The 27066-nt window shown below is 33.3% G+C and overlaps 4 protein-coding genes across 6 annotated transcripts; 2 read left to right on the forward strand and 2 right to left on the reverse strand.

Moving 5' to 3' along the window:
- The first annotated feature begins 2272 nt into the window (after positions 1-2272).
- LOC106773727 (hemolysin A) lies at positions 2273-9901 on the forward strand. The gene is made up of 9 exons (XM_014660471.2): positions 2273-2480; positions 3864-3945; positions 5399-5478; positions 6815-6917; positions 7012-7168; positions 7309-7437; positions 7677-7763; positions 8473-8517; positions 9490-9901. The coding sequence occupies exons 1-9, from the start codon at positions 2372-2374 to the stop codon at positions 9637-9639; spliced, it is 942 nt and encodes a 313-aa protein (XP_014515957.1). The 5' UTR covers positions 2273-2371; the 3' UTR covers positions 9640-9901.
- A 783-nt stretch (positions 9902-10684) lies between these two features.
- LOC106774372 (ubiquitin-like-conjugating enzyme ATG10) lies at positions 10685-15089 on the reverse strand. 3 transcript variants are annotated; one of them, XM_022785952.1, is made up of 7 exons: positions 14841-15089; positions 12854-13029; positions 12729-12779; positions 12561-12648; positions 12330-12422; positions 11399-11496; positions 10685-10964 (listed from the first exon to the last, which is right to left on the reverse strand). In XM_022785952.1, the coding sequence occupies exons 2-7, from the start codon at positions 13025-13027 to the stop codon at positions 10752-10754; spliced, it is 717 nt and encodes a 238-aa protein (XP_022641673.1). In that variant the 5' UTR covers positions 13028-13029; positions 14841-15089; the 3' UTR covers positions 10685-10751. The 3 variants fall into 3 exon arrangements, with proteins under 3 accessions (XP_022641673.1, XP_014516834.1, XP_014516835.1); XM_014661348.2 differs by having other exon boundaries at positions 14837-15089; XM_014661349.2 differs by lacking the exon at positions 14841-15089 and adding an exon at positions 13395-14830.
- Positions 15090-16415: 1326 nt separating this feature from the next.
- LOC106773282 (F-box protein CPR30-like) lies at positions 16416-17636 on the forward strand. The gene is made up of 2 exons (XM_014659988.2): positions 16416-17356; positions 17567-17636. The coding sequence occupies exons 1-2, from the start codon at positions 16617-16619 to the stop codon at positions 17634-17636; spliced, it is 810 nt and encodes a 269-aa protein (XP_014515474.1). The 5' UTR covers positions 16416-16616.
- Positions 17637-17781: 145 nt separating this feature from the next.
- Positions 17782-26723, reverse strand: LOC106773844 (feruloyl CoA ortho-hydroxylase 1-like). Its single transcript, XM_014660601.2, has 3 exons — positions 26580-26723; positions 18838-19401; positions 17782-18500 (listed from the first exon to the last, which is right to left on the reverse strand). The coding sequence occupies exons 2-3, from the start codon at positions 19320-19322 to the stop codon at positions 17924-17926; spliced, it is 1062 nt and encodes a 353-aa protein (XP_014516087.1). The 5' UTR covers positions 19323-19401; positions 26580-26723; the 3' UTR covers positions 17782-17923.
- Positions 26724-27066: the final 343 nt, after the last annotated feature.

Raw genomic sequence — 27066 nt, forward strand, 5'->3', positions numbered from 1 at the left:
GTGATATATTGGTGGAGCAGTATGAAAATGATTTGGAAGAATTTGGAGAGACTGTCACTTGGAAGTTGTTCAAGAAATTTTATGCTGAGTGTTTCCTAGATAATGTGAAGTATGCAAAGGAGTAGAGTTTCTACAGTTGGTACAAGAAGGCATATTAGTATTTGAGTATGCTGAGCAGTTTAAGAATTTGGGAAGGTTTCATACTTTGAGGAATTTCATGCTTTAGTAGAGAATGCAAGAGTGATGGAGAAGCTAAAGGTTGAAGTGGAAAGTCAGCAAAGACAACAACAAAGGGTGGGAGGACCATATAGGTCTAAACCTAAACAAAAGGAGAAGAAGAAACCATATTCTAGGAACAATTCTCAAGGGACTAAAGGGTTTTCTTCTCGGTAGCAGTCCCACCTATCTTAGGTTTAATGCTTCCAATATAGAGAGCCACATTTGAGGAATGTGTGTCCTCAGTTAGGCAATGTTATGAGGTGTTTCAGTTGTGGGAAATAAGGACCTGTTATCAAATAATGTGCTTCTAACCAAAGCACTATGGCAAGATTTGTAGCACAATTTTAGACTTAGCAGAAGACAGGAGGTGATAGACCTCAAGCTTCAGGGAAAGTTTATACATTGTCAAGAGCAAAGGCTGACAGTTCAAGTAACCTTATAGTTAGGTGTTGTGTGATTGTTGGTAAAAGTTTATGCTATTTGTTTGATTCTAGAGCGACACACTCATTTGTTTCAGGGTCTCGTGCTCAAGAGTTGGGTATTGTGCTCAAGAGACGACAATTTGTGATAGATGTTTAGTGTTAATAGAAGGACGTACATTCAAAGTCATTCTTATATGTGCACCTTTACAAGGGTTGGATGTGATCTTAGGGATAGATTAATGATACGCTATTGTTTACACTATCAAATTATTACTACTTAACCAAGGCAACTTCAATATTTCCAAGTTAGTAGTTAACAAACTAGATATCTAGTTTGTTAACTACTAACTTGGAAATATTGAAGTTGCCTCATACATGATTTGTTAACTACTAACCTGGAAATATTGAAGTTGCCTTAGTTAAGTAGTGATAATTTGATAATGTTAACGACAATGTATCAAATTTAGCGTCATTGCTTAATTCTAGGAATATCTCTACGAATGGTAGCCACTCAGGATGCATGGAAATATTTCTCAAGAAAATTCTTTCCATAATTTCCAGTTGATAATTCTTGTTAAGAGGTAGTACCACCAATCTTGAGTTGTTCCTTGAAGAGTAAAAGGGAAAACTCTCATTTTTAGGTTTTGTAATGTGATCTTGGGAGATCTAAAGTTTTCACATAACATATGGAAGTTTCTCAAGTGTTTATGTGGATTCTCCCCTAATAACTCCTTGAATTTTGGCAAAACATTTAGTAGGTCAATTTTGAGTTCACATTCCTCATTTCGATATTTTATGTTAGTGTTTATGATGGTATTATTGGATGTGGCTAATTGTCTGGTGGTTATTTGAGCCATTATATTTAGGTATGGACTAAGTGAAGGATCAAAAGATGTGGTTATAAATAAAGGATATGAAGGTGATCTTTTTGTATTGACTTTAGATCTTGAAGATGCTTCCTAAGTAGAAAACCAAAATTGCAAAAATTTTCGTAGTTTATGTAAGTTTTGTTCAACTTTCGGGTCAATTTGATAAAATTCTCTTGGGTTGACTCAAATCATACATTACACAATCCATCTAAAATTGTTCCTCTATTTTTGACTTTTTTTTTTGTTCTTATTTGTTCTTACTTTTGAGAAAGATTTCAAGAAAAAAAATAAGATATTGTTAGATATATTCTTAAGAAAGAGACATATATCACAGTAGAAAATTTAAAAACAAAGTTTCGATCTTTTCGTGCTAGAGTATTCTCTAACTAATATCAAATATTTTTCAAAATAAATTATTGATCAAAACAAAAAGATAGACTTTGCTAGCAATTTTAAACAATAACTAAAGACTATAAAAATACAAACTAAATTATATGTATTTGCTTGAAAAATAAATAAATAAACAAATAAAAAATAAAAATAAAAATAAATAAATGAATAAAATTATTAAAAATTATAGTGCTAGCGAAAAATTACAATAATTAAAAAGCGTATGATTAAATTATACATATATAAATAAATATTTTAAAAAAATCAAGTTATCAGATTTGATCTTCTTCTAAGTGGCAAATTTAATATAACATATAATAAAATAAAAATGAAAATGGAGATACTGAAAATAAAAACGTGTGTACTATTTCATATTTTCTTCCAGTCCCACATTTGGAGTTTAAAATCGAAAATCAAAATCTTAAGCCATAGTGGCTTTTGAAAGCTTCACTTCGTTCATCAGAGAAAAACATGGCTTTGCAGTTTCTGAAGCACCCCGTAACCATCTCACGAGGTTTTCACAACGAGACAACGTTAGCCTTTCTTTCTCGGCTTCGAATTCCGAAGCGCCCATTCTCAGGTACGCTCTATCGAATATCTTCTCAAATTATTGTTCTTGTTGTTGTTATTTGGTCAAAATATAAATTTATTTCCACATCTCTGTTCAGTCTGAGGGTCCGAATGCACAAATATCTCTTCATTAGCTCTTTTGAAAGATGAAAAGATAAAGAATGAATGAAATTTGTGTTAAAATTAGTTTATGGATAATTTTTTTTTTAAATTTAGTTTTTAAGTTATTGAATCACCCATTTTAACTTATTTAATTTAATAATCCAATTTTAGCTTATTGAATCGCCCATTTCATGTTCTGAATTTAATGAGTTTTACTCTCTTCTGTTAAAGTGGGGAGATGAAATTAAATAGGTCTTTTATGAGAATGGTCATCCAAAATTTAAGCATTTTAGTTGATTTGTGGTAAATGTCCGCATGATGACGTTAGGAAGTTTACAAGGAAATACCAATTTGGGCAATAGAGTCATTTTAAGAGATTATGGAGAAACTTTTTAAACCTAAGGTCCCAAATTGAATCAAGAAAAATTTAGGTGAAGGACCGAAGTTATATTTTAGCTTTAAATGGGTGTTAGGAACACTCTGTGTGAAGAGATACGTAGGAAAAAACCATAAATTTCAGAAAACAGTTAACATTTCTCTGTAGCCTTATTATTATTATGAAAAAGGTAAACACTTTTGTTTGCATTTTTTTTTATTAATTTATTTACAACAAGAGGAAAATGGAAATAATTAATTTATAGCGTATTTACTGCTTCAAAAAATGGGAAATAGAGTCTACAATACGGTGTATCAATGGCACTTAAAGGGTGAAATAAACCATGATATATGTTGTCTTTGTATAGTCTTTTAAGTTATTACTAGTGAAAAGAAGCTATGTTCTTGATTTCTTTTAAATCCATAATCCGATTATGTCAAATCAATTGATAATTGATGAACCATTGAAAACACAGTTTACAAAAAAAGTTACGTATTACTACCTGTCACATGACTTGGCAAGTGACTTAACTGTCCAGATTGCGGCTATAGATGAGAGGGCGGAAAATGTTAATGGAGAGAAAGTTCAGAGACTGACACCAACTTTTTTATTTCCTATTATAAGATTGGGAGATTGAAAAAATTTAATCTATAACGTAAAACTACTTCAAAAAGGACGCTGAAATTAAAGAGTCTACAATTACAATGCATCAATAAGACAGTAAGAAGTAAGCAAAAATGTGTATGCTAAAAGTTCGTATCATATTTATATATTTCTGTATATAGATAGGATGCTCATTTGTTTGTGAACAGATTAGTTTTGCACAGGCTTCCCTCTAAATAATAATCTTGTATATTGTGAAAAATGTGAGGTGCACTGATACTTTGCTGTTATTTTTCACGAAATTAACTTTAGTGAGATGGGACAGAACTCAGATTCCAACTTCTTTCAGGAGCTATGCTACTGTAAAATCAGGAAAGGTTGTACAAGTGAAGAAGTAAGCTTTCGTATCTCAGCTCATTGTGTTGATTCTTACATAATCTGCCTGCTTTTGGAGTCATTCATCGAAACAAAGTAGAGTCAGGATCTAATGATGCGGGTGGTTGCATCATTATGTCATGGTGTTTTGATTTAACCAACATGATAGAGCAAATTGTTATGACCTCCAAAAATAAAGTAACAGAATCAAGAATGAAAAGTGCACCATCATGGGTAACCTAATCTTGTGGTTCTAAGATAATCTAAAGATAAAATATTTAAATAACTATTTCTCAGATAATTTAAAGATAAAATATTTAAATAACTTATTCTATGATAATCTAAAGATAAAAATATCATAACTAACTAAATAAATTGCATATCTCTTAAATAATATAATTAGTTGTCCTTGATGGTGCACTTTTCATCCTTGATTCTGTTGTTTTATTTTCAGAGGTCATAACACAAATAAAGCAAATTATTTTGCAGTTATATTGGTTTCTAAGCTAGGGCTTGTATAATGCACTTGAAGTTGCAGTGCTTGGCAATAATGCTTTCTTTCTTATTATTATTTTTAGTTTGGTGGTAATAATATAATGTCATGGTAATTGTGCTTTTAGTATGGTTGATAATGGTATCACTCACATTAAAGGTGTGATAAGTTTAGAATTTAATGTGGAAGCCTGTAGATTCTAAAAATTTTGGCAACTCTGGTTCCTTGGCCAAACCTATTTAAACGACCTGTATTGGAGCCAGAGCCTAATAAATAAGACTTATTTGTGGTGTGTATAGATATTGCAAGAACTTTGGTTGTTCAACTTATGCTCAGTTTGTATATAACCAAGACGAATTATTTACACCGATTAGCTGGCATTCAGTTTGTTCATAAATGGGGAAGTGATTTGCTTTTTCTTTTATCAATTGCATCTATTGTTGTCCTTTTGACAATACTTTATCCAATTTATTTTACTAAATGATGATGCCTCAAACAATCATGGATGCTGCTTATTGTTAGTCCCAAACGTAGAACAGCAAAAAACCTTTCTATTGATTAGTAGTCTTACGTGTAAAATGTTTCCAACACAGCATGCTACTACTTAGTGAAATATTTTGGATGAAGTATTGCTATGTGGACAAAATTACCTTTAGATGTAATTGGAAAATAATAAATTGAAAACAACAAGGACTTAAATGAAATGATCACTGAATAAAATCATAATGATTGTTAAGTCTTACTTTGTTTTTACTTGAATGAGAGAAATTATTAGAAAGAAAAGATCAAAGTACCACTATGGGAAGATAAAGTATTAGGAGATTCTAATTTACAAGATCTGTGGTGGGATTACCTTGCTTCTTTTTAGTGTCATGCTTTCGGTATCATCAAGAGTCTTTTCAAGATTTGTGGATATATTTTTTTAATATTGTACTGTTGACACTAATATTGTGTATCTATTTGTGTTTTTACCTTTTAGGAAAAAGCGGCTGGATGAAATATGTCTTGAAAAATATCAGCAATACAGTAGATCTGTTATCCAATCATGGATTTTGCAAGGTAACTAATTTCAGTTTTCATTTTCAATGTTAGTATGTAGCTCTGAAGCACTCACCCACACGGTACTCTGATACAAACACAATAACACAGCTAATGTAAAAAATATGACATCACTGATATATATACATATAATTAATGTAACAAAAATCTAAATTTGAGAATAAAGATTTGTACAATTCACATTATAAAAACAAATTATATTATAGTTTTCATGTAATAACATTCTTCAGAGTAAAATACGGCACATGTATCCTAATAGTTAAAATATCTGGTTAAGTCTTATAGAAACAAACCTGAAAAAATGAGTCATGCATTTTTTTAATACAAGTTATTTTCCTTTAATTTCTTTTATACTTTTGTATCATAGTAGTGTCTAGGAAGTGTTTAATCAAGAATAGGTGTCAGTTCACTTTCTTTACTCATGCTCATCCGTTTTAAAAGGCATCTAAGATGTTGCTGAAAAGGTGTCTGAGCAAAAAAAAAAAAAAATGAAATGGCTGAGGAGTGTTGGACACATGTTGGAGGCATGTCCAACAAGTGTCAGACACTTTGACATGCTATCCTACAAAAGGTGTTGTTGCTTCGTAGGTATATAAGATGCTCAGTCAAGCAGCTCGCCTGGGCTATATAAATCACAGGCCAACTGAATGTAGCAGTTATCTGCTGTAAAAGGGAAATTAATTTTATGTATCTAAAAGAGATTGAACCAGTTCCTTTGCTGTTTTCTTTTTCTTTTCTTGTGTGTGAGTATTTGTTGTCTTCCCTACTTTTAACTTCTCTCCTTTTAATATTTTCTTTAGTAAATATAATTTCATGATAATCGAATGTGCAGCATTGCCTCGTCCTTTGATGTTAAATTTGCAATGCTAGATTGTATGAGCATGTGGTAGTAATATCATCTGCTAAGGTTTGCACCGAGAGCTAACATAAGTTGAAATATCCTTATAGTTTTATCTGAATGACGTTCTAGGATCTTACATGAGTTGATTTGTATGCTGGTATGCTGTGCCTAAAAGAATATTTTTAATTGAACTTCTGCCTGATAAAAGTTATCAAATTAGAGTATAATAAAGTCTGAACCTATTTAAAACTTCTGGTAAAATGTAATGCAACTCAAAAACAGGGTACTGCAATGCAACTGATGTATTTCAGAACCTTCTTTCTTTTCTCTTTCTTTTTCGTGCTTCCTATCATTCGTTTACTCAGTACACTTAAATGTATGTGCATATTTATTTTGGCAATCAGGAGTGATTGGTCATCTAGACTCTTTTTCTGCTTGTTCATTGTGAGAAAACTCGACATATTATTAAGCAATACTTTTAACTTTGGGATGCAGGCAAAGTATATGTGGACGGGAAGGTGATAAATAAAGCTGGTACCCCTGTACCTGAAAAGGCTGTTGTGGAGATAATAGCAGATGTTCCCAAATATGTATGTAGGTGAAGACATTAAGCTCAATTTATTTGAAATAATATCTCTACTGCTACTCTGCTGAAATTGTCTTCTTCGTTTGGCCTTTTTACATCAATGCAGAGCTGGACATAAGTTGGAAGCTGCCATCGAACAGCTTGGTGTTGATGTTACTGGTAAAGTAGCCCTTGATTCTGGGCTTTCAACTGGAGGATTTACTGACTGCTTACTTCAGTATGGTGCATCACATGTTTATGGAGTTGACGTAGGTTATGGACAGGTAACTTATTAAATCATTCATTTTCATTTTCTGTACCCTTCTTGGTTGCTATAACCTTTACCAACTCATTTTCTTCATTGTCACTGCATATCAATCACACATAGTGATTCACTATTGGCTATGATTGTTAACTTATTTAGGTAGCTGACAAAATTCGAAGAGATGAACGTGTATCAGTGATAGAACGGACAAATTTAAGATATCTTACTGAACTCCCACAAAATGTTGATTTGGTGACTTTAGATCTCTCATTCATCTCTATTCTCTTGGTAAGCCCTGAAATCAGGTCAAACATAATCCTATATTCCTATTTCAGTTGAAATGAAAATGAAAGTTTACCATCATAATCTTGCTTCCTGTTTCTCTTGATTAAGAGGTTGTTCATCCTTTGTAAGCAACCTGAGAAGGATAAGGGAAGACACATTAGATGATTTTCACTGAACTAGGAACTAGGGGTATTATTATTAGCCTTCTTGATCCACTAAATGTTCTTGGATTCTTTTAATAGGTCATGCCTGCTGTGGTCAATGTCATGAAGGAAAATGCAGCATTAGTGACTTTGGTTAAACCACAATTTGAAGCTCGTAGATCTCAAGTGAGGAATACATACTCTTTTTTTATAGTTTAACTGTCTGTTTTGTTATTGACAGCTATAATATGTACATTTAAATATTCTCTACTTGGCTATACGATATATGGAATAAGTTTTGGTAACTGGATGAAATACTACATGCACGCCCTTGAAATTGTTTCATTCACTTCTTTCTACTCTCCTTTGGTCTTGATTTATTGAGAGATTGCTTATAAGCATATTTGGTGAACTTGGTGTATCCCTCAGATTGCATCAGGATCGGAAGATAAATTTGAGGGATTTGAGTAGTACCAGGAGGGTATAATAATTCTGTGTAGGTGTCTTTCGTTTAAGTAGAATGCTGGTGGGACATCTAGGGGATATGTTTCCCTAGATTGTCACGGGATGGCCTCTTTGGTTCTCGGCTAATGGATTTTATATGGGATTTTCAAGGATATTATTTTTCAAATAAATTGCTAAGATACACTCTTTTCAAATTTTAAAGCATATCACCGATGTGACGTCGAGTTGTTCATTTTGCTGCATAGATTGTGTGTCAAGTCAATGTAATTCATGACAATCTTTCTCCCAATAATGAATTAATATTTGGCAGCACGTGGGATTATACTCGTTTTAGTTTTGTATTAAATAATCATCATTGTTGTCCCAGTCTCTTGTAAATAAAGAATAAATAGATATTATTTCTAACTTCTTTATGTAATTTTCTGTTCAGGTAGGAAAAGGAGGGATAGTTAAAGATCCCATTGTTCATCAAGAGGTGCGTCAGTTTTTGCTGTCTGATCAGATTGTTCGTTCTCAAGATCTAATTAATAGAAATAAAACTATCTGAAGACAAGTGTTGAACCAAACGGGCAAACAAAGTGCTTTATGTTAGGCCCTATATTCAATTTTATCTCTTCTAACACCATCTAATTTGAATTAGCTAAGTTAAGCAAGAAATCACACCTTATATGAGACAGAGTAGACTTTATATATGGCAATATCTCTATCTATTACTAATAGTAATATTTGTGTTCAGCATTTTCGCTCTCAATACATTCTTCTGTTGTATACTGAATACATTAGCCTTCTTAAGTTAAAAACCAAGAACAAACAACCTTTTGGAAAAATTGTAATTCTGGGCAAGATCAACTTTCTACCTTCTTTACCGTACCACACAGCCTATATTGTGATTCATATGTAGAGGATTCTGTTTTGTTATCTATTCGTTTACAATAATGTTTTATAATAAACGGAAAGAAGGATGCTGACTCAGAAAATTTGAGCAATAAATGAAGTTTAGATCTCTGGTTTGTCTGTTCTGTTAGATTTTTGTAGTATGAAACTAAAGTCTCAACTCCATTGTGTTCTACGTATAAATTTTGAGATTCGTTTCATAAGCAGCAATCTTGGGTGAGGACCCTTGCACTAACTGCAGTGTAGTGAGAATTATCAACGGCACATTGCAAAATGTTGGAACTATATTCATATATTCATGATTCTTAATTCTATAAACAAAGAAAGGAGGAAAAATGGAAATACATTTTGACTGAGGACAAACATCTGATGGCTTATCTTTCTCAATGTATCCATCTGTGTCTGCTCAAAAACGTAATTTTATAAAATTTGGTAATTAGTAGGATAAAAACCGCTAAAAGTTTCTCATATTTGTAGCTTTGTTTATTGTTTAATAATTATTTTAACACCAATATTTGGCTTATTGTGAAAGTGGTTGATTTCTGCAATTCAGGTTCTTGAGAGGATTATAACGGGAGTAGAGAATTTTGGATTCTGTTGTAAAGGTTCGATTGAGTCTCCTCTGAAAGGTGCCGAGGGTAATACAGAATTCCTTGTTCACTTCAACAGAATCCAAAGTAAAGCTTCTGATGATATGGAGTAAATTGTAGAATTTGATTCTTAAATGCATCTTTTAAACCTTAGGAAAAGATTGTCATTTTAGATGTAATATGCAGGTGAGCTGTATTCTTGTATAGTGACAAATAGTTGCGCCATTGAATGATAGTGGTAAAATTTTGTATCAACCATGGAAAGAAATTTCTGATGATTATTGAATGTGGTGGATAATATAAACATGGTATCTTTAGCATGGAAATGCCAAAGATGTATCTGTTAAAATTTCTTATTTACCCATTTGATGAACACGTATTTTTCCTTTTGATTACTATTTCTTACAATTATGAGCACATGGTGAGGAGCTGCACACCCTAGCAATGTTAACACTTGATGAAATGAGCTTGGTAAGTTATGACCTTTAAATGACACAATAAAATAATTCTGGAGAATTTCGCATTAATAAAATTTATCTTGATTGAAATATTAATTATAAATGGCCATTAAAAACATAGTGTACAAATAGAACTACGTATACATAGAGAAACTGTTTTAATTTAATCGAAATTTGTTTCCAAACTTCTCATTGGGAGTTAAATTTATATTTGACAAAGGAAGAACTGATAAAAAAAAATCCATTTTATCAGTCACAACTGAGTCATGCTCCTTTAATATACAAATTCACATTGATGGCTGCAAATTAAGACGTGTATGATAAAACTGGCTCAAAAGCTAGTAAAAGCTTATAAATTATCAAACGAAAACTTAGAAATTTAGTAGTTTACTGATTGCACCAAAAGAGTTCTTAAAATGAATTAACAAAAAAAATAAAATCAAAGAGATTTATAAAAGGTATACACAACGTCTAGAAGTTAGAACTCGTTAAAAAACCTCGTAGCAAATAAGTTAGTTTGATTGTACCAAATTGTAAATCAAACAATATTATATTCAGTGAAATTTCAACGCAGACTCTTGGCTCCAATTGCATAGCCCATTTACCAGTTAAAAACATGTACAAATATATATTTCACCATTCATTTTATGCTGGAGAAACATTGCTATGTACAAATGGCAACTGCAGCAGTAATCATAAATGGCGGGCAGAAACTTTCTTTGTCCTTTTTTCATTTATATTGCTTTTGTGCAAGCATGAACAAAAGTCTAAGAATCGTTAGAAACTACAGTATCCAGCATTTCCAAAGGAATTTTGAGACCAACTACTTGTCCAATGACCGAGAACCAGGAAACCAGATAGCGTTCAATAACAAAACCATTTCTGTTCAAAGATGAATCACCGTCGAAGAGGAGCTTCATCCATTCACTCGTCCCACATGGATGTAATTTGTACCATGGTCTATTCAAATGTGGATGTTCCTACAAGATATACACTGAAACCAGTTAATGTATAGTACAGGGGTTAGAACATATCAAATGACAGTATGCAGATTATGGTTACTTTTAAGATAAGATGTAGTTAAAAACTAGTAAATTCAATTTTGCTAAAATCAACCCATCTGGAAGTACTCCTTTATTCACTTTGAGTTTTTCAAAAGTAATCCACAGTTTATAAATGCGGAAGTTAATGCCAATTGCATTTACAGACTAAATTTAATGGCCAAGTGCATTTTACTTCCGTATCTATAAAATTTATTTCATTAAAGTAATAATCATAAGCAGAAGGCCAAGTGGACCAAATATTAATATACTTTTTGTATATTTTCAACAGATGCGAAATCTTAGTACACTATAATCATGAAAAATCGAGAAAAAAATTCACTAAAGAAACAGAAGAAAAACCAATAATTTACCTCATGAGTTATAAATGTCCATTTCGATTCTAATAGTAACTTTGCAGAGTTACAGGGAAGATCCTTTTCAATTTCATTGAAAGACAATAGTTGCCCATCTGCATAATTAAACAGCATCAAAAATAAAGTGAATATTATTGATTTCAATAAAAGAAATTATATTATATACTGAAATATACAAATGCAGATGTAAATAAATGAGATAGTTCAATTCAACACAAATAGTTTTTGCTTTCATGACGATGATAAGATCGGAAAAGTTAAGACACCAAATTTTAAAAAATCATCTATATTCAAAATTGTTTTAGTGGATGGCTTATGAGACCTCCTTATAGTTTACTTCCCTACATATTTCAAATTAGATATCTTTTACAACTACAAGATAGCTTCAGATCTGACTACAGCTACATGGCTCTGCTGTATAACCTTAAGCCATCCAACCTGACAGATATAAGCTCTGCATGTAGCCAGCATTTCTTATATCAACATCTATCAACATAAACATTGAATAGAACCACTGGATTACTTTAAAAGTAACAAGTTTTCTAATAATACAACAACAAGGTGGTTTTGGTTTTCAAAATTGTTTTAATGAAAAGCTCAAAGTTATAATTAATAATTATGCATCCTGTTGGAGACTTCATCTTCCAAACCGGGTGGGTGCAAGCCATATATAACTAAAATATAGTATATAAATAGGTGTAAATTTCATCTTCCAAACTGGTTTTGTAATATTGAGTTAGATTTAAAATTTACTTTCTAAAATGGTATCAAAACCTATCCTATCAAAGTTTGCTAGACCTATCATGAGAGGAGTGTTGAGTTATATTTAAAGTCTACTTTCTATGATATAAACCAAAATAGAAGACATGAACTCTATGAAGAACATGCTTATCATACATAAACTCCATAGTAAGAAACGTAAACATACCACTATGGTATGAACGAAAATACAGGACTGGAACTCTATATGAAGAACTGTAGACGATGTGAAAATCATAGTGGTTTACTTCATGCTCTGGACCTAATAGAGAGGGAAAAATACACTGTTGTAAGTAGTAGTAGGATTAAAGGAGAGTGTTGAAAATTCCAAGAATAATAATAACCAAATTTAGGGTATGAAATTAATGAAGTTAGATTATAGACATCATATAGGTCATACATACTAAAGTGCCACAATCAAAGGGCTCTTCTCTCTGCGAATCGTTGCTATCTTCTTTCCATGTCAGACTTCTATTACAATCTTCTACCTGTGATGACAATCACAATCCAGTGGATTACATATAATCAACCATTACCTATGTATTAGTAAACTAAATTTCTGGCAGACCTCACTTGATTTGATATGGCACATGTTCTCCATGGACAAGTATCCTTCCACCTGACAGACAAAAACAAAGAAAGCTGCTAAGCATAAGCATAGAGCAATAATGCAGAGCATTTAGAGAATCCAACCTTATGAGAAGCAACCAAATGCTGTTTAGGACACAGGATCCACTGCCATGGAGGAAAGGAAGGATTGAACATTTTCCACTTCTCAGAAAATGTACGAGCAGAAAGGAAAAAATCACTTGAAGATAGAGTCCCTTCCCAAGGCATTATGTCCTCAACAGCACCGTTTAAGTCCATATCTTCAAAAAAGAAATGTATTTCTTATGATCAAATACACATTATCAGCACTACGTTTTTTCTTTTTCATTTATGGAGCAGGGGGACAAAAGAAAGCCAAAGCTAAGATGATTTTTACTTCTTTAATCATCCGTTTTTATATCCATTTTACTGCAAGAAATACGCTGTTACACAGAAGGTAGACATTTCACCGATATGAAATTTTAAAAAATATCTACAATATCTCATAATGCCTACATTCGTTTTTAGACAATCAAGATCTGAAAGCAGGCAATCATAATTTCCAAGTGAAGAACAAGTTTAGGTCAAAAAGGATTCAGAACTTTCACAGATTACAAGGAGCTCAAGAGGAGAGAGAAAATTTCACCTCAACTTTTTTGGTGTTTTTGAAGACTCAAGGATCACAGTTCTCATATTATACAAGACTTACGTTTCTTCCACTTTTTGCTTAGATGAACTCTTTAAGATCCTTGAGTGTGAGGATTCCAAAGGTCATCTTGGTTTGCCTGTTTTTTTATCAAATTAGTCCATCTCAGGTGAGAGAACAAAAGGAAAACTTTGAAGAAGCTTTGACAAACCATAAGGGTAAGTTATGATGTGGACAAGGTGAAAAGACAGTGGGTAGCTCTATGTGAAGTAGCTACTTTGTCTGGGTGGCACATAGGAGATGAGTGAAATCTCAGTTTTTCAAAAGAATTTTTGAAGAGATATTCAGTACACTGAATCCCACAACTTTCAGCGTAGCTAAACATCCTGTTGCACTGAATTCCCCAGTGTGAGATATTAAATCACTTTTGGAAATTGGATTAGATGATGTGTGGTCTATAGGAATCTATGGAAGTGTGGGAATAGGAAAAACTACAGTTCCTAAGTCTGTTTATAACCACATTATTAATCAGTATGAGGGCAGTGTTTTCATTGAAAATGTTAGAGAAGTTTCAAGTCAAAAGATTTGGAAAAGTTCAACTATAAGAAGCACTTCTTTCAGAGGTTTTGAACCACAGAGATTTGAAAGTGGGAAACAAATATAGAGGAATTAATCAGATAAAAAATAGACTTTACTGTAAAAAGGTTCTCATAGTGGTTGGTGATGCTAATTGATTGCAGCAACTGGAGTCTTTCATTGGGGAATACAGTTGGTTTGGATCAGGAAGTAGAATCATCGTAACAACTAGAGATGAGCATGTGGTAATTGCTGCCAATGTGGAAACAACCTACTAAGTCATGGCCATGCTCTTGAGCTGTTAAGTTGGTTTGCGTTGAATAAACAGCTCCAGGACCACGTAACAAATCTCTTACACTATGAAGTAGATTCTATATGCTCACTATGTCTATTTGTCTGTGTTTTTCCAGAAAAAAAAAGTAGTAAAACACTAAAATTAAATTTCATGCTTCAGAATTCGATTCGTGAAGTTATGCTTCCAGATATGCTCACTATGTTGGATTTTTTTTTTTTTATTAAAACACCCATTCCAAAATGCATAACATATCATCAATGGGGGGATGCAATTGGATCAAGGGCAGAGGAGGTCAGATTCAGATGATGAACAACAACAACATTTTGAAGGAGGGAGGGACCGGAGAAAGAGAGAAAACAGCGAAGAATCCTTTGTGGAGAGACCGTTGGGATCCAAGAAAAGATTGCTTGATGATAGTGCACCAGAAAATGACAATGTAAACACATTTTCTCTTATGCAAAGTACACAGCAGCCAGAATGAAACAGCATTAATCAACAAAATAGAAACAATAATTAAAACATGAATGAATTCCGCCAAATTAATCAGCAAAACACAGACAAGAATCAAAACCTGCCTTCCGCGAAGCCTCCCAAATTTAATTCCTAAGTTTGGGAGAAGCAATGTTGAGGTTAAAGGAATTGGGGTTTTACAGAGGATTGTGGGTTCAGAAAAGGGATCAATAATTCACGAAAGGAATTGAAATTTCGAATTAATGGAAGATACGAGGCACGGATTTAAGGAGCTGCTATTAAGATTCAGATTGAGCTCCATCAACAAAAATTATAAGAAGTTAGGGTTCTCAACTTAAGACTCTCTTCCGGAAACTAAAAACATGGCTTAAATATGATTTTAGTCCCTTTGGAGTGATTTTGGTTTTAGTTCCTCTTTCAAACTATAGTATAATTTAGTTTTTCAACTTTAGAAAACTCTTGTACTATAGTTTGAAAGAGGGACTAAAACCAAAATCACTCTAAAGTACAGGACTAAAAACATATTTAACCTTTTTCTTATAAGTAACCATATAATATTTTTTTAGATAATAATTTTTTATTTTTTGTAACATTTTATTAAAATTATATTATGATGTAAATTAATATATTTATTATAACATAAAAATGTTAGAATATTGCTGTTAATATTATTTATAGTAACATTTTAAATAAAATTCACTATATATATATATATATATATATATAATAACATTTTTTTTTTAAATATCCCTATACTTTACATTCCGTAACAATTTGAATAAATAAATATAACAAAGAAAATGTTACTAAAACTAATAACGGAGTGAAGGTGGAACAAATGGCTTTGGTCACATGTTGACAAATTTGTAATGGTATAGTTTTTCTCCTTTTTATATATTTTAACAAACACAAAGGGTTGCTGTTATTTTTTTTATTTTCTTTTAACCCATACTTCAAAATAAATATAAAAAGAGAAAGCAACTTTTTTTTTAATTTGAATAATTTTAAGAATCAAATAAGACAAATCTTGTAGGTTAATTTGAGGTTTTTAAGCTTTAATTTGTTTACTTAGATTAGAAGGAGAAGAATTTGAAGAAAAAATTATGTTGTTTGTTAATGATTTAATGAATGTGATAAATAAAAAATATTTTAATAAATTAAAATGTAAAATTATAATTTTATCTTTATGAATAAATTTCATATATATTGTTATTGTTATTAATGATGATGATGATGATGATGATGATAATAATAATAATAATAATAATAATAATAATAATAATAATAATAATAATAATAATAATAATAATTTAAATAGATTCAATGATCTCTATTTTTGCTGTTTTTCTTCAAGTAGGTTTTCCTGTATTTTCAGGTTGATCAATTTGGTCTTTATTTTTGCAAAATTAAAACAATTAAGTCCATTCCATTAACTTCTCTTGAGAGTGTTAAAAATCTTGCTTGCTGGCAAGATGAGTTGTCATTTTCGAAAGACGTGACACATAACCACTTTAAGATGTGGACTTAATTTACAATTCACATACACGTGTTTAGCTATTGCAAGTTGTCAATTTTGGATTTGATTAAATCCATCCCTAAGCTAAAGCTGCAAAATCCCTAATTGAAAAGGGTGGTGGTTCTTCTTGGAAGGGTGTTGGTTGATAACTTTTTGTGAGGGATGGATCTGGTAGGAATAGGTTGTTGTCGTTCTTCTTCGAAGAGGATGTCAAAGGAGTACTCTTGTTGTTCGTCCTGTTGGAAACACTGAGTCTTCTTCAGAAGCAAACCCTAGCATAAAAAAAAAATAGAAAATCAATCCCAATTCATGAGAATCAAGTGGCAGCAATAGGAATCAATTCCGGTTACATGCAATCCCAGTGATGGCAAATCTTTCGGTGGAAGTAATCACCGAAATCCTGTCTCGTCTGCCGGTGAAGTCAGCGTTGCAGCTCCGCTCCACCTGCAACTGGTGGCGCTCCCTCATCGACACCATCCACTTCATCCTATTCCACCTCAGCAAATCCCACACCACCCTCATTCTCCGTCATCGCTCCCACCTTTACACCGTCAACCCTCAATCCCTCAAGAAACCCCTCGAAATCACTCACCCTCTCATGTGCTACAGCAACAACATCAAGGTTCTCGGTTCTTGCAACAACCTCATCTATATCTCCAACGTCGCCGACATCGCCTTATGGAACCCTCACCTCCGCAAGCACCGGATTCTCCCCGCTGACTGCTTCAACTGCCCGAAATCTTCCCTCTTTGCAGCCCGCATCCATGGCTTCGGCCACGATCCCGCCTCCAATGACTACAAGCTCGTCAGCATTACTTACTTTGTCGATCTCCACAATCGCACCTTCGATTCCCAGGTCCAACTCTACACACTCAAATTCGACGCCGGGAAAAACCTCCCTAACATGCCCTACGCCCTCTACTACGCGCAAACCATGGGCGTCTTGGTCGGCGGTGCCCTTCACTGGGTCATTACTCGCAAACTCGAACCTGACCAACCCGATCTCATAATCACCTTTGACCTCACGTGCGAGAGCCTTCATGAAGTTGAACTCCCTGCAACCCTGAAAGGAAATTTCGATATGGAGGTGGCTCTGTTGGGAGGGTGTTTGTTCCCTAATTTCCCCAATTCTTTAAACCTTACAAACTTAGTGCACGTGCGTTTTTTATTTTAAAACCTAAACAAATAATTTAAGTCCACGTATGTGTCACGTCTTTTGAAAATGACACTTCATCTTGCCAGCAAGCAAGATTTTTAACATCGTCAAGAGAAGTGAACGAAATAGACTTAATTGCTCTAATTTTGCAATAACAGGGACCAAATTGATCAACTTGGAAATACAGAGACCTACTTGAAGAAAAACAGCAAAAATAGAAATTACTGAATCTATTTAACCTAATAATAATAATATTTGCAATTATTTTTTATCACACAAATAAATATTACTACTACATTATACGAAATACATTTAAATAATAAGCAAGCAAAACAAACTTAGAACTTGGTTTATAATACAAATAAACCTTGACTTTAGATATTTTTTGCCACCTTGATGTAAAATTAACCCTAAAAGCCTCTTTATTTTGAAAGCACATACATTCAAGCTACATAATGCATTAACTAACTTCAAATAGCTGCATCTTCAAAGTATATCCCCATATAGGAATTAAACTAACATATCTTGGCATATTCGATTGTCATCTTCCCGTCATGAGATTTTCTGAAGAAATGCTTCACATAATCCGAATACAACACATTTTTATACAAGGCTTTCTCTCCACTAGCAAGAACTTGGGGCAAAGGGCCAATCGCATCGGAAGGTCTAGGGTTCACGAAAATAGGAACCGAAACCCTAGTTTTACTTCCATTGGCTGACACACGATGCTCAATACTCTTGTATCGTCCATTGCTCATCACTTGGAGTGCGTCGCCTATATTGATCACTAGAGCACCGGAGAGCGGTGGCACGTGAATCCAGTCACGGTGGTTCGGTGACCGGACGTGGAGGCCGCCGGTATCGTCTTGAAGGAGAATAGTAAGGGTTGAGACATCTGAATGTCGCCCTATTGCTACCGTTAGGTCATGGTTAGGGCAAATAGGATAATAATTTAGATTGATCCTCTTTGAACCCATAAATAATGCTTCGTTGGTCTCATCAATTTCATTCACGTTTAACCTTTTCACTAACGCATTTAAAAGTTTTTTTATCAAGATTTCAGATCTCTTCATGTATTCTAGCGCTTCATCCCTACAAGTAAAAATGTTGCTCTCTTTAGTTGGAAAAAATAATATCATATTTAAAATAACAAACATGAAGAATTGAACATATAAAACATAACATATAATATTAAATAGGTTTAAACCCTTTTTTGTCCTGTTAAGTTATGATGTTCAGTTTAGTTCCCGCTTTTAAAAATATCAACTTTTAGTCCCTATGATATGAAAAATATATGAAATTAGTTCTATTCGTTAACAAATCAAAAGTTTTTCATATGATAAGGACTAAAGGTTGACATTTTCAAAAGTGGAGACTAAACTGAATATCTTAGAAAAAAAAAATTAAACCTAAAAAAATATAAGATTACCTGCAAGCAGGTGGCCATGTTGACTGAGCTTCTTCATCAGAAACATAGAACAAACTGAGATAATCCTTCCATTCGAGAGCTTTCTCAGCTTCAGGGCTAAAGCTAGAGCCATACCTGACATGCTTGGAAACTGAACTCTGTTTGGTGAACTTAACCTTCTCTTGAGGTGGCATCTCATAGAACCTATGAGTTGCATCCTTCACATTCTCCAACACATGCAGAGGAACTCCATGATTGATGATTTGGAAGAAACCCCATTTCTCAGCAGCATCACAGATCGCATCTTGCACTTCATTATCATCCTCATTCGACATGTCAATGATGGGAATCGACTCTCCATGCACAACCTTCACCATTCTCTCTTCCAACGGCTGAATGTACTCTCTCGGAATACTCTTCAGACCCATCTCAGAAACACCCTTTACACCATTTCCCTTAACCATCACGAATTCACTCAGATCTGACGACGACATTGCTGCTGCCATGTCTTTCAATTTTCTAATCTTTTTCTTAACTATTTGATCTTGTGTCTTCCAAATGAATGCCGTCCACAACTATTTATTTCTGCATATGTACCAACTTTTCTTTCACCAATGGACTTTAAGATGTAGAATTTATTTTCAATAGTACTTCAATTAATTTTAACATAAACTGGTCCAAACATGTCAGAGAATAACAGAAAATAAAATAAATTAATCTTGCTTTGATGCTTTAATTGGCTTACCAACTCAAATGGCATGTTGCATATGCTTTTGTTCATATAATAATAATAATATCCAACAAAACCAGCATGCTGCATGATTAGGACAATACATGTACATATATACATATATATAATCAGAAGTAGCTGCACAACAGTGAGAGGCATGCAGTGTACATAAATTTGTTATACAGGTTGTTTTGGTTTTAGGATAATTTGAAAACAATTTAAAAAAAAAGGTACAGAATATGGAGACGTTGTGTTTTGAGATACAATGTGTCTTCTAAAATATCACTTTTTTTAAATAGTATTAAAATCATATTTTAAAATTGAAGTTAAATTTAAAAAAGAAATAGTAAACCTGCACTTATCTTTGGTTAGAATAGAATCATATTTTAAATTATGACTTTATTATTTTATTTTTTTTTAAAAAAAAACTATGATTCAGATCATGTCTTCTATTATAAAAACAAATTTTTATTATAAAAATACAATTCAAATTAGATTTTGAAATACCATGTTTTATTAGAAGTGGTGCTTTAAAATCATAACTTTTTTTTATAGTGATGGGTGATTTGAATAAGGAAAATGTTTCGTTGACACTCTTCATTTAACACACTTTTGACACACGCCACATGGCCTCGTTCGGTTGGTTGTTTGGGTGAAGAAACTCAACTCTTTTTTAAATGATCCGGAGGGTAATTTTGGAAAACGAAACGTATGAAATTTAATTTTCGCGGTTTCATTTTTATCCTTCGTTCAATTTGGCTTGGGTCTATCGCCTCCTCTCTCTATTGGCCTCCTCCTCTCTTCATTCGCCTCCTCCTCTCTCCATTCACCTCCTCCTTTCTCCATTCGCTTCATCTCTCACATTTCTCCCTAACGCGTCGTCTCATCCAAAGGCAACCAAAAGAGATCTTTCGCAATCATTATGTATCGGTAAGCTCTCTTTCTCGTTTTGGGTTTGTTTGGCGTTGTGGCTCTGTTTCGTTTTGGGTTTGGGTGTCTTTCGCGTTTTCACTTAAGTTCTTTCCTCGTTTTGGGTTTGTTTAGTGTTGTGGCTTTGTTTCGTTTTGGGTTTGGGTGTCTTTCNCGTTGTNGCTCTCTTTCTCATTGTCTCGCTTCTCGAACACTAGTCTATTTTTGTTGTCTTTATTTTTTTGTGTTTTGTGAACCCTAATCCACCGCCATTGATTTATTTGTATGAAATATGTGCAGTTGCAATGGCGTCAACATACAGTGGTCCATGACAATGAACAAAGAATAAGATATGAGTTTGTTTCCTCCTTTGGTTATGTGCAGAATGAAGAGGGAGTGTGAGTTCCGAAGGGAACACAACCAATGAACAACGTCAACGTACAATGGTCCATGACATTGAACAACCAATGTTTCCTGTATTATATTTGACAAAATCTTAAGTAGTGAAATAAAGCCATACTTAATGGACAGTAAAACACTAGATAATCACATACAACGTTCAAAACACACTGCTATTCACCAGTGGTCCCCCACGTGTTCACTGGTGGCTCCTACAGTTCAACAGGATGTGCAGAATCCGATTCAGACACGTGTAATCGATTACAACCCCTTGTAAACGATTACAATGCAGTTTTTTTGCACCAGACATGGCAGAACTTCACTTAACACTATAATCTCTCAATAGGTGGTCCCCACCTCCATCTTAGGGGACCCAAAACATTAAGATGCAGTCATTCCTCACTAAAGAACATAAAATTACAACTAAAACAACTGGATTTGGGTCAAAACACACTGCTATTCACCAGTGGTCCCCCACGTGTTCACTAGTGGCTCCTTCAGTTCAACAAGATGTGCAAAATCAAATTCAGACACGCGTAATCGTTTACAACCCCTTGTAATCGATTACAATGCAGGTTTTTGCACCAGACATGGCAGAACTTCACTTAACACTATAATCTCTCAATGGGTGGTCCCCACCTCCATCTTGGGGGACCCAAAACATTAAGATGAAGTCATTCCTCACTAAAGAACATAAAATTACAACTAAAACAACTGAACTTGGGTCAAAACACACTGCTATTCACCAGTGGTCCCCCACGTGTTCACTAGTGGCTCCTTCAGTTCAACAGGATGTGCAGAATCCAATTCAGACACGCGTAATCGTTTACAACCCGTTGTAATCGATTACAATGCAGTTTTTAGCATCAAACATGGCAAAACTTCACTTAACACTATAATCTATCAATGGGTGGTCCCCACCTCCATCTTGGAGGACCCAAAACATTAAGATGCAGTCATTCCTTACTAAAGAACATAAAATTACAACTAAAACAACTGGACTTGGGTCAAAACACACTGTTATTCACCAGTGGTTCCCCACGTGTTCACTAGTGGCTCCTTCAGTTCAACAGGATGTGCAAAATCCAATTCAGACACGCGTAATCGTTTACAACCCCTTGTAATCGATTACAATGCAGTTTTTTGCACCAGACATGGCAGAACTTCACTTAACACTATAATCTCTCAATAAGTGGTCCCCACCTCCATCTTGGGGGACCCAAAACATTAAGATGCAGTCATTCCTCACTAAAGAACATAAAATTACAACTAAAACAACTGGACTTGGGTCAAAAGACACTGTTATTCACCAGTGGTCCCCCACGTGTTCACTGGTGGCTCCTTCAATTCAACAGGATGTGCAGAATCCAATTCAGACACGCGTAATCGTTTACAATCCCTTGTAATCGATTACAATGTAGTTTTTTGCACCAGACATGGCAGAACTTCAGCTATGGTCCCTTATGTTTTCATTGGTGCCTCATTATGTTCAACAGTTTGTTAAAAATTGAAATTACAACACAATAGTAAACAATTACAACACACAATTTAGCACCATCATCTTCACCAATTTAGTCAAATTCAATATATCACTAACATTATCACTTCCAAAATGGATTCTTCAAAATTTAAAATGTATACCAAATCAAAATATAAATCACTTCAATAACATAAATACATGCAACCAAACATTCATCTACTATATATTGCAAGATATAGGTTTAATTACAACATCAAGTTCTTGTCCCATTCAACATCAAGTTTTTGTCCTATTCAAAATACCATACAATAATCACTAATTTTTATTTCTAGGTCCTACAATTCCTGTGTATGGTGTCCTCAAGGCTTGACTCTTATAACGCATTCTTCTTCCCATCCTCACATAGGTGTTCAATTGTGGTTCGGTGTTGCACATTACATTCGGTGTGTTCTGCGACATTCCACCATGTTCGGTCTGAGAAATAATGACGAACCATTGCTCATCCATCAAGTACTCGTTCAAAGTGCAAACATACATCGTTGAAAAATAATGACGAACCGTCAACTGCTCAACCAAAAATAAAACAAATGTAAACACAAAAGGAAATAACAAAAAACCCAAAAACTAAGAACCGAGAACCGAATACCCTAACCAAAAACCAAATACCCTAACCACAACATCAACGAAAACCGACAACAAGAACGCAACATCGCAAGAACCCAAGAACCCAAAAACCCAAACCCAAAACCATATCAGACCCAACAACGCATTTACCTTGCTCCAACGAAGCTTTTGTTCGGGACTTCCCATCTCCACCAATCACCGAGAACGGAGAACCACTAACCAATTGTCAAACAGAGGAAGCAGGGAGAGAACGACGTAGGAGACAACAAAATGTGAGAGAGAGAATGAAATCTGAGACAAAAACAGGCAAAGGGTATATTTGAAAAGGAAAATTTTTCAAACACTTTTCATTTTGGTGCCCAGATTTTTGGAAAAAAAAATAATAATCCAACCAATGACAGTTTGACACGTGTGTGTGTGTCAAAAGCGTGTCAAAAAAGTTGTGTTAAAATAATGGAATCCTTTGAATAATAGGGTAAGTTGGGTCTTTTCAGGCTGACGCAATGGTCATGTCAAGTCATTCATGCCCATGAAAAGTTTTGTCTATTCTTTTTAGAATTTAATTTTAAATGAAAATTTGTAGTAATTTTATCAATAATGAATATCCTGAGTAATTGAATTTAAAGATACAAAAATAATAATTACTAATTTACGAAATATTGGTAAATTGCAAGAAGTCATCTAAACTTAATCAAGAAACATTGTTTTTGGTTCAGTTCGAATTGAATATTAAATTTAAATTAAACTAAAACAAATTACATTTGATTTTTTTTTTATATCTGGTTATGATGATGATTTAATGTATAATTTAAGTAAACTTTAGCTGAACCATCTCAATGGCATTTATGCATTCATTCCATGTTCGAGAAAATGCAAATAATGATGAAAAGTTAAGAAAAAAACTAATTTATTTGACCAACACCCTCTTAATTTCACCCATAAAGATGAAAACTTCTAAAAAGAAATATTTTTCTTAACATCATTTGTAGTTTTTTAATAAAGGATTATCTCCTAAATATATAAGAAAAATTTTAAAAATAACATTTTTAATTTAAATGATCTATCGACAAAGTAAAACATTAAAACATCCCTTGTTAAATCTTATAATGTTTCAAGAAAAAAAAACTTAAAAAGAATGAAGATTATCAACACAATTAAAAAATGATTTAAAAAATTAAATAAATTATAATTTTATTTTAATTTTACATAATATTAAATTCGTTGAACGAGTTTATGTTTATTAGATAAATAGACCTCGATAGGTAAAAATTTGTGTTTAAGATTTCTGTTTTCTTAAACTTAATATTTATATATAGAGATAACAAAAATTAATGTAAAATTTTTAAATCTTATCATATGCATTTGTATTATTTGAAAAAGAATTATCTATATATTGAAGTAATTCTCTAATTTTTATTAAAGATTGATATTTTTATAGCAAATCTTATCTTGGTTTATCCATCTATGAGGTTGAGAAACAATCGGACTCTACTAAATTATGACATTCAAAAACAATCGTACTCTTACTAAATTATGACGTTCAAAAACAATCATGACGTTCAAAAACAATCGTACAATATGATATCTAAGATAAGATTCTAGTTTGATTTTTTTTTTATCTTATTTTTCTGATATATTAAAAAACAAACAAAAAAAAGCAATGTTTTATCTAATTATGTGAGTTTTTAATTTTTTTTTTCGTGTTCTTCATTTAAATTATAATTTCAACATTTGATTTATGGAATTTTTTTTTTAATTGTAGTTTCAATTAACTAATCTTGAACTTGCATGAGTTTTGATGTTTGATTAACAATCTGTTTAATTTTCATTTTTTTTTTGTGTTGTACTGCATAAAAGGAAAGAAAAAAAAAAGAATAGTGGGTTCATATACAAAGGAAACAAATATATATTGAAAATAAAAATCCAAGAGATTAGGATCAAAAGCTTGACAAACTTAAGTCTTTGTTCTTATGAAAGGATTTGGGGGAGATGATTTGGGGGAGATGATTTGGGGGAGATGATTTGAGTGGATTTGAGGGTAATTTTGTTGTTGTTTTTTTGAGTAGATTTGTGGGTAATTGAGAGTGGATTTGAGGGTAAANTTTGTGAGAATTAGTGTAGGATTTGATTGATGNGATAGATTTAAAAAATTTGTTTAATTGGTAGAAATGAAAGATTACCAAAATGCCCCTAGTTATTTTAGTAATATAAAATGTTTTTTTTAATGTTATATTTAAATTTATAATTGTTAATAAAGAAAGGAAATTAATTTATAATAAGTCAAATTAATTTTTAAAATATTAAAAAAATTGGGATTAAGTAAAATAAATATTTTTAAAAATGGTTAAACTCCCTTCTGTGTTGCTGCTGCTGCATCTACAACGTCGTGCTGCATCAACGACCCAACCCCCAACTGCCCTTCTCGTGGACACCAAAGCTACCGTCGCCACTCCGAACACCACTCCGAACACCACTGACAGACCAACTTCCATCATCATGTGCGCCCTTCTCGTCAACAGCAGTCAGGTACCACCCTACCGGAAACGACGCCGGCAACACCCAAAACACACAACTTCCGTTGATGGGGATCCACCACCGAACCGGAAACTACGCCAACCTTCGAAGTCCTTCGACCACCTCGAACCAGAGAGCCGAACTTGCTGGAGAAGACGGAACCGAATACGCCAACTGCCGCCGAGAACATCGATGGGGATCGTCGTGCATGGAAGTTGTTCCACCGGATCCGGATACGCCCTACTTGTATCCGGATACACCGTTAATGCATTTTCTACAACAACCTGGATCCGGATACGCCATGAATGTATCCGGATAGCCCTGCTTTGACACTTTCACAGTGCTGGAACCACGCCGTCTGGGTCTTTGTACAGGGGTATAAACGTTTTTACCGTAACAATCACTCCAAATCTTCTCATATTTGCGGGATTGGTTGAACAGTGCTTTTTGGCAAATCAGCTGAAATCTTTAATCGCAAATCAGCGCAAATAAGTGGAAGAGAACACGAGGCATTTCGCAAATTCGTCCTCTCTAATCAGCGTTAACAGTTTCTTCCACTCAAAGGAACACAGTGTAACTGAGATTAGGATTCACTAAATTTAATATTTTATTTAAAAAATATTCACCAAATTATGCATTATTATTTTCTTTACAAGAACACTATCAAAAACAAAAATCTAACAAGAAAACAAAACAACTTTCAGCGCAGCAACATAAACCCTAAAAAATTGAAGACTTTTTTAAAGAGATATAAGGAAGCAAATTTGGCGCAAAATAACAACAGAACAATTAATGCAAGAAAGAAGATAACAACAAAACAACAAAAGAGAATAAGTTAAACTAAAAACAAATTGAATTTTCTTACAATAATTAATTGAATTTCCTAAAAGAAACAAAAAAAAATAAACCCAAAATTCTTCTATGTTAAAAGTGTAATTTTGGAGTGCAATAAATTCCATGAACCGTAAACACAACGAACAGAGAACGTGGATTCTCCTTCTAGTCATGCAAACAAAGCCGATCTAAACCAATAGAAAGAAAACAAACAAAAACAAAAATAAAAACAACAAAAAAGAATGAAATGAAAGAGGAAAGAAGAGGAAGTACCAGAATGATCCGAAGGAAGGTGAAAGCCGAAGAGAAGAGAGAAAGAAAATTCTCAATCCATTTTTTCTCTCTGCAACTTCAACACTTTGAGAGAAAGAAAGAGAAAGAAGACAAGAGGAAATTACAGTGTGTTGTCCTCTTTGATGTAAGGGAAGAGAGTTACTTTTCTTTTTTTTTTTTTAAATTCAAATATGTAATTTTAATTATTATATTTTAAAAAATATAATTTAGGGATAATATTTAAAACATAATTATCTTTTTCTTTCATTATTTATTGGGTTAAATATGTTTTTAATCCTTATACTATTAAACGGTTTTGGTTTTAGTCTCTTTTTTAAAGTAAGGTACATTTTAGTTCTTCTTCTTAAGAAAACTTTGTTTTTAGTTCTCTAAAACTAGCACGGTTGAAAACTAGCTGATGTGACTAACAGTAGACTGATACGATTTTTTTGTCTTATACAGAGTCAGTGTTTCTCAGCTTTTCTCC

This window comes from Vigna radiata, chromosome 9 (genome assembly GCF_000741045.1).
Source record: "Vigna radiata var. radiata cultivar VC1973A chromosome 9, Vradiata_ver6, whole genome shotgun sequence".
Lineage (NCBI taxonomy): Eukaryota > Viridiplantae > Streptophyta > Magnoliopsida > Fabales > Fabaceae > Vigna > Vigna radiata.

Coding starts and splice junctions, on each gene's coding strand:
- LOC106773727 (XM_014660471.2), top strand. CDS start 2,372: ATGGCTTTGCAGTTTCTGAAGCACCCCGTAACCATCTCACGAGGTTTT. Junction 3,946..5,398: donor AAGGTTGTACAAGTGAAGAA/GTAAGCTTTCGT, acceptor TTTACCTTTTAG/GAAAAAGCGGCTGGATGAAA. Junction 7,764..8,472: donor TTGAAGCTCGTAGATCTCAA/GTGAGGAATACA, acceptor TTTTCTGTTCAG/GTAGGAAAAGGAGGGATAGT.
- LOC106774372 (XM_022785952.1), bottom strand. CDS start 13,027: ATGGACTTAAACGGTGCTGTTGAGGACATAATGCCTTGGGAAGGGACT. Junction 12,649..12,728: donor GCCATATCAAATCAAGTGAG/GTCTGCCAGAAA, acceptor TTGTCATCACAG/GTAGAAGATTGTAATAGAAG. Junction 11,497..12,329: donor TTTTCGTTCATACCATAGTG/GTATGTTTACGT, acceptor TTAATTATGCAG/ATGGGCAACTATTGTCTTTC.
- LOC106773282 (XM_014659988.2), top strand. CDS start 16,617: ATGGCAAATCTTTCGGTGGAAGTAATCACCGAAATCCTGTCTCGTCTG. Junction 17,357..17,566: donor GAGGTGGCTCTGTTGGGAGG/GTGTTTGTTCCC, acceptor TTGCAATAACAG/GGACCAAATTGATCAACTTG.
- LOC106773844 (XM_014660601.2), bottom strand. CDS start 19,322: ATGGCAGCAGCAATGTCGTCGTCAGATCTGAGTGAATTCGTGATGGTT. Junction 18,501..18,837: donor ACATGGCCACCTGCTTGCAG/GTAATCTTATAT, acceptor TTTTACTTGTAG/GGATGAAGCGCTAGAATACA.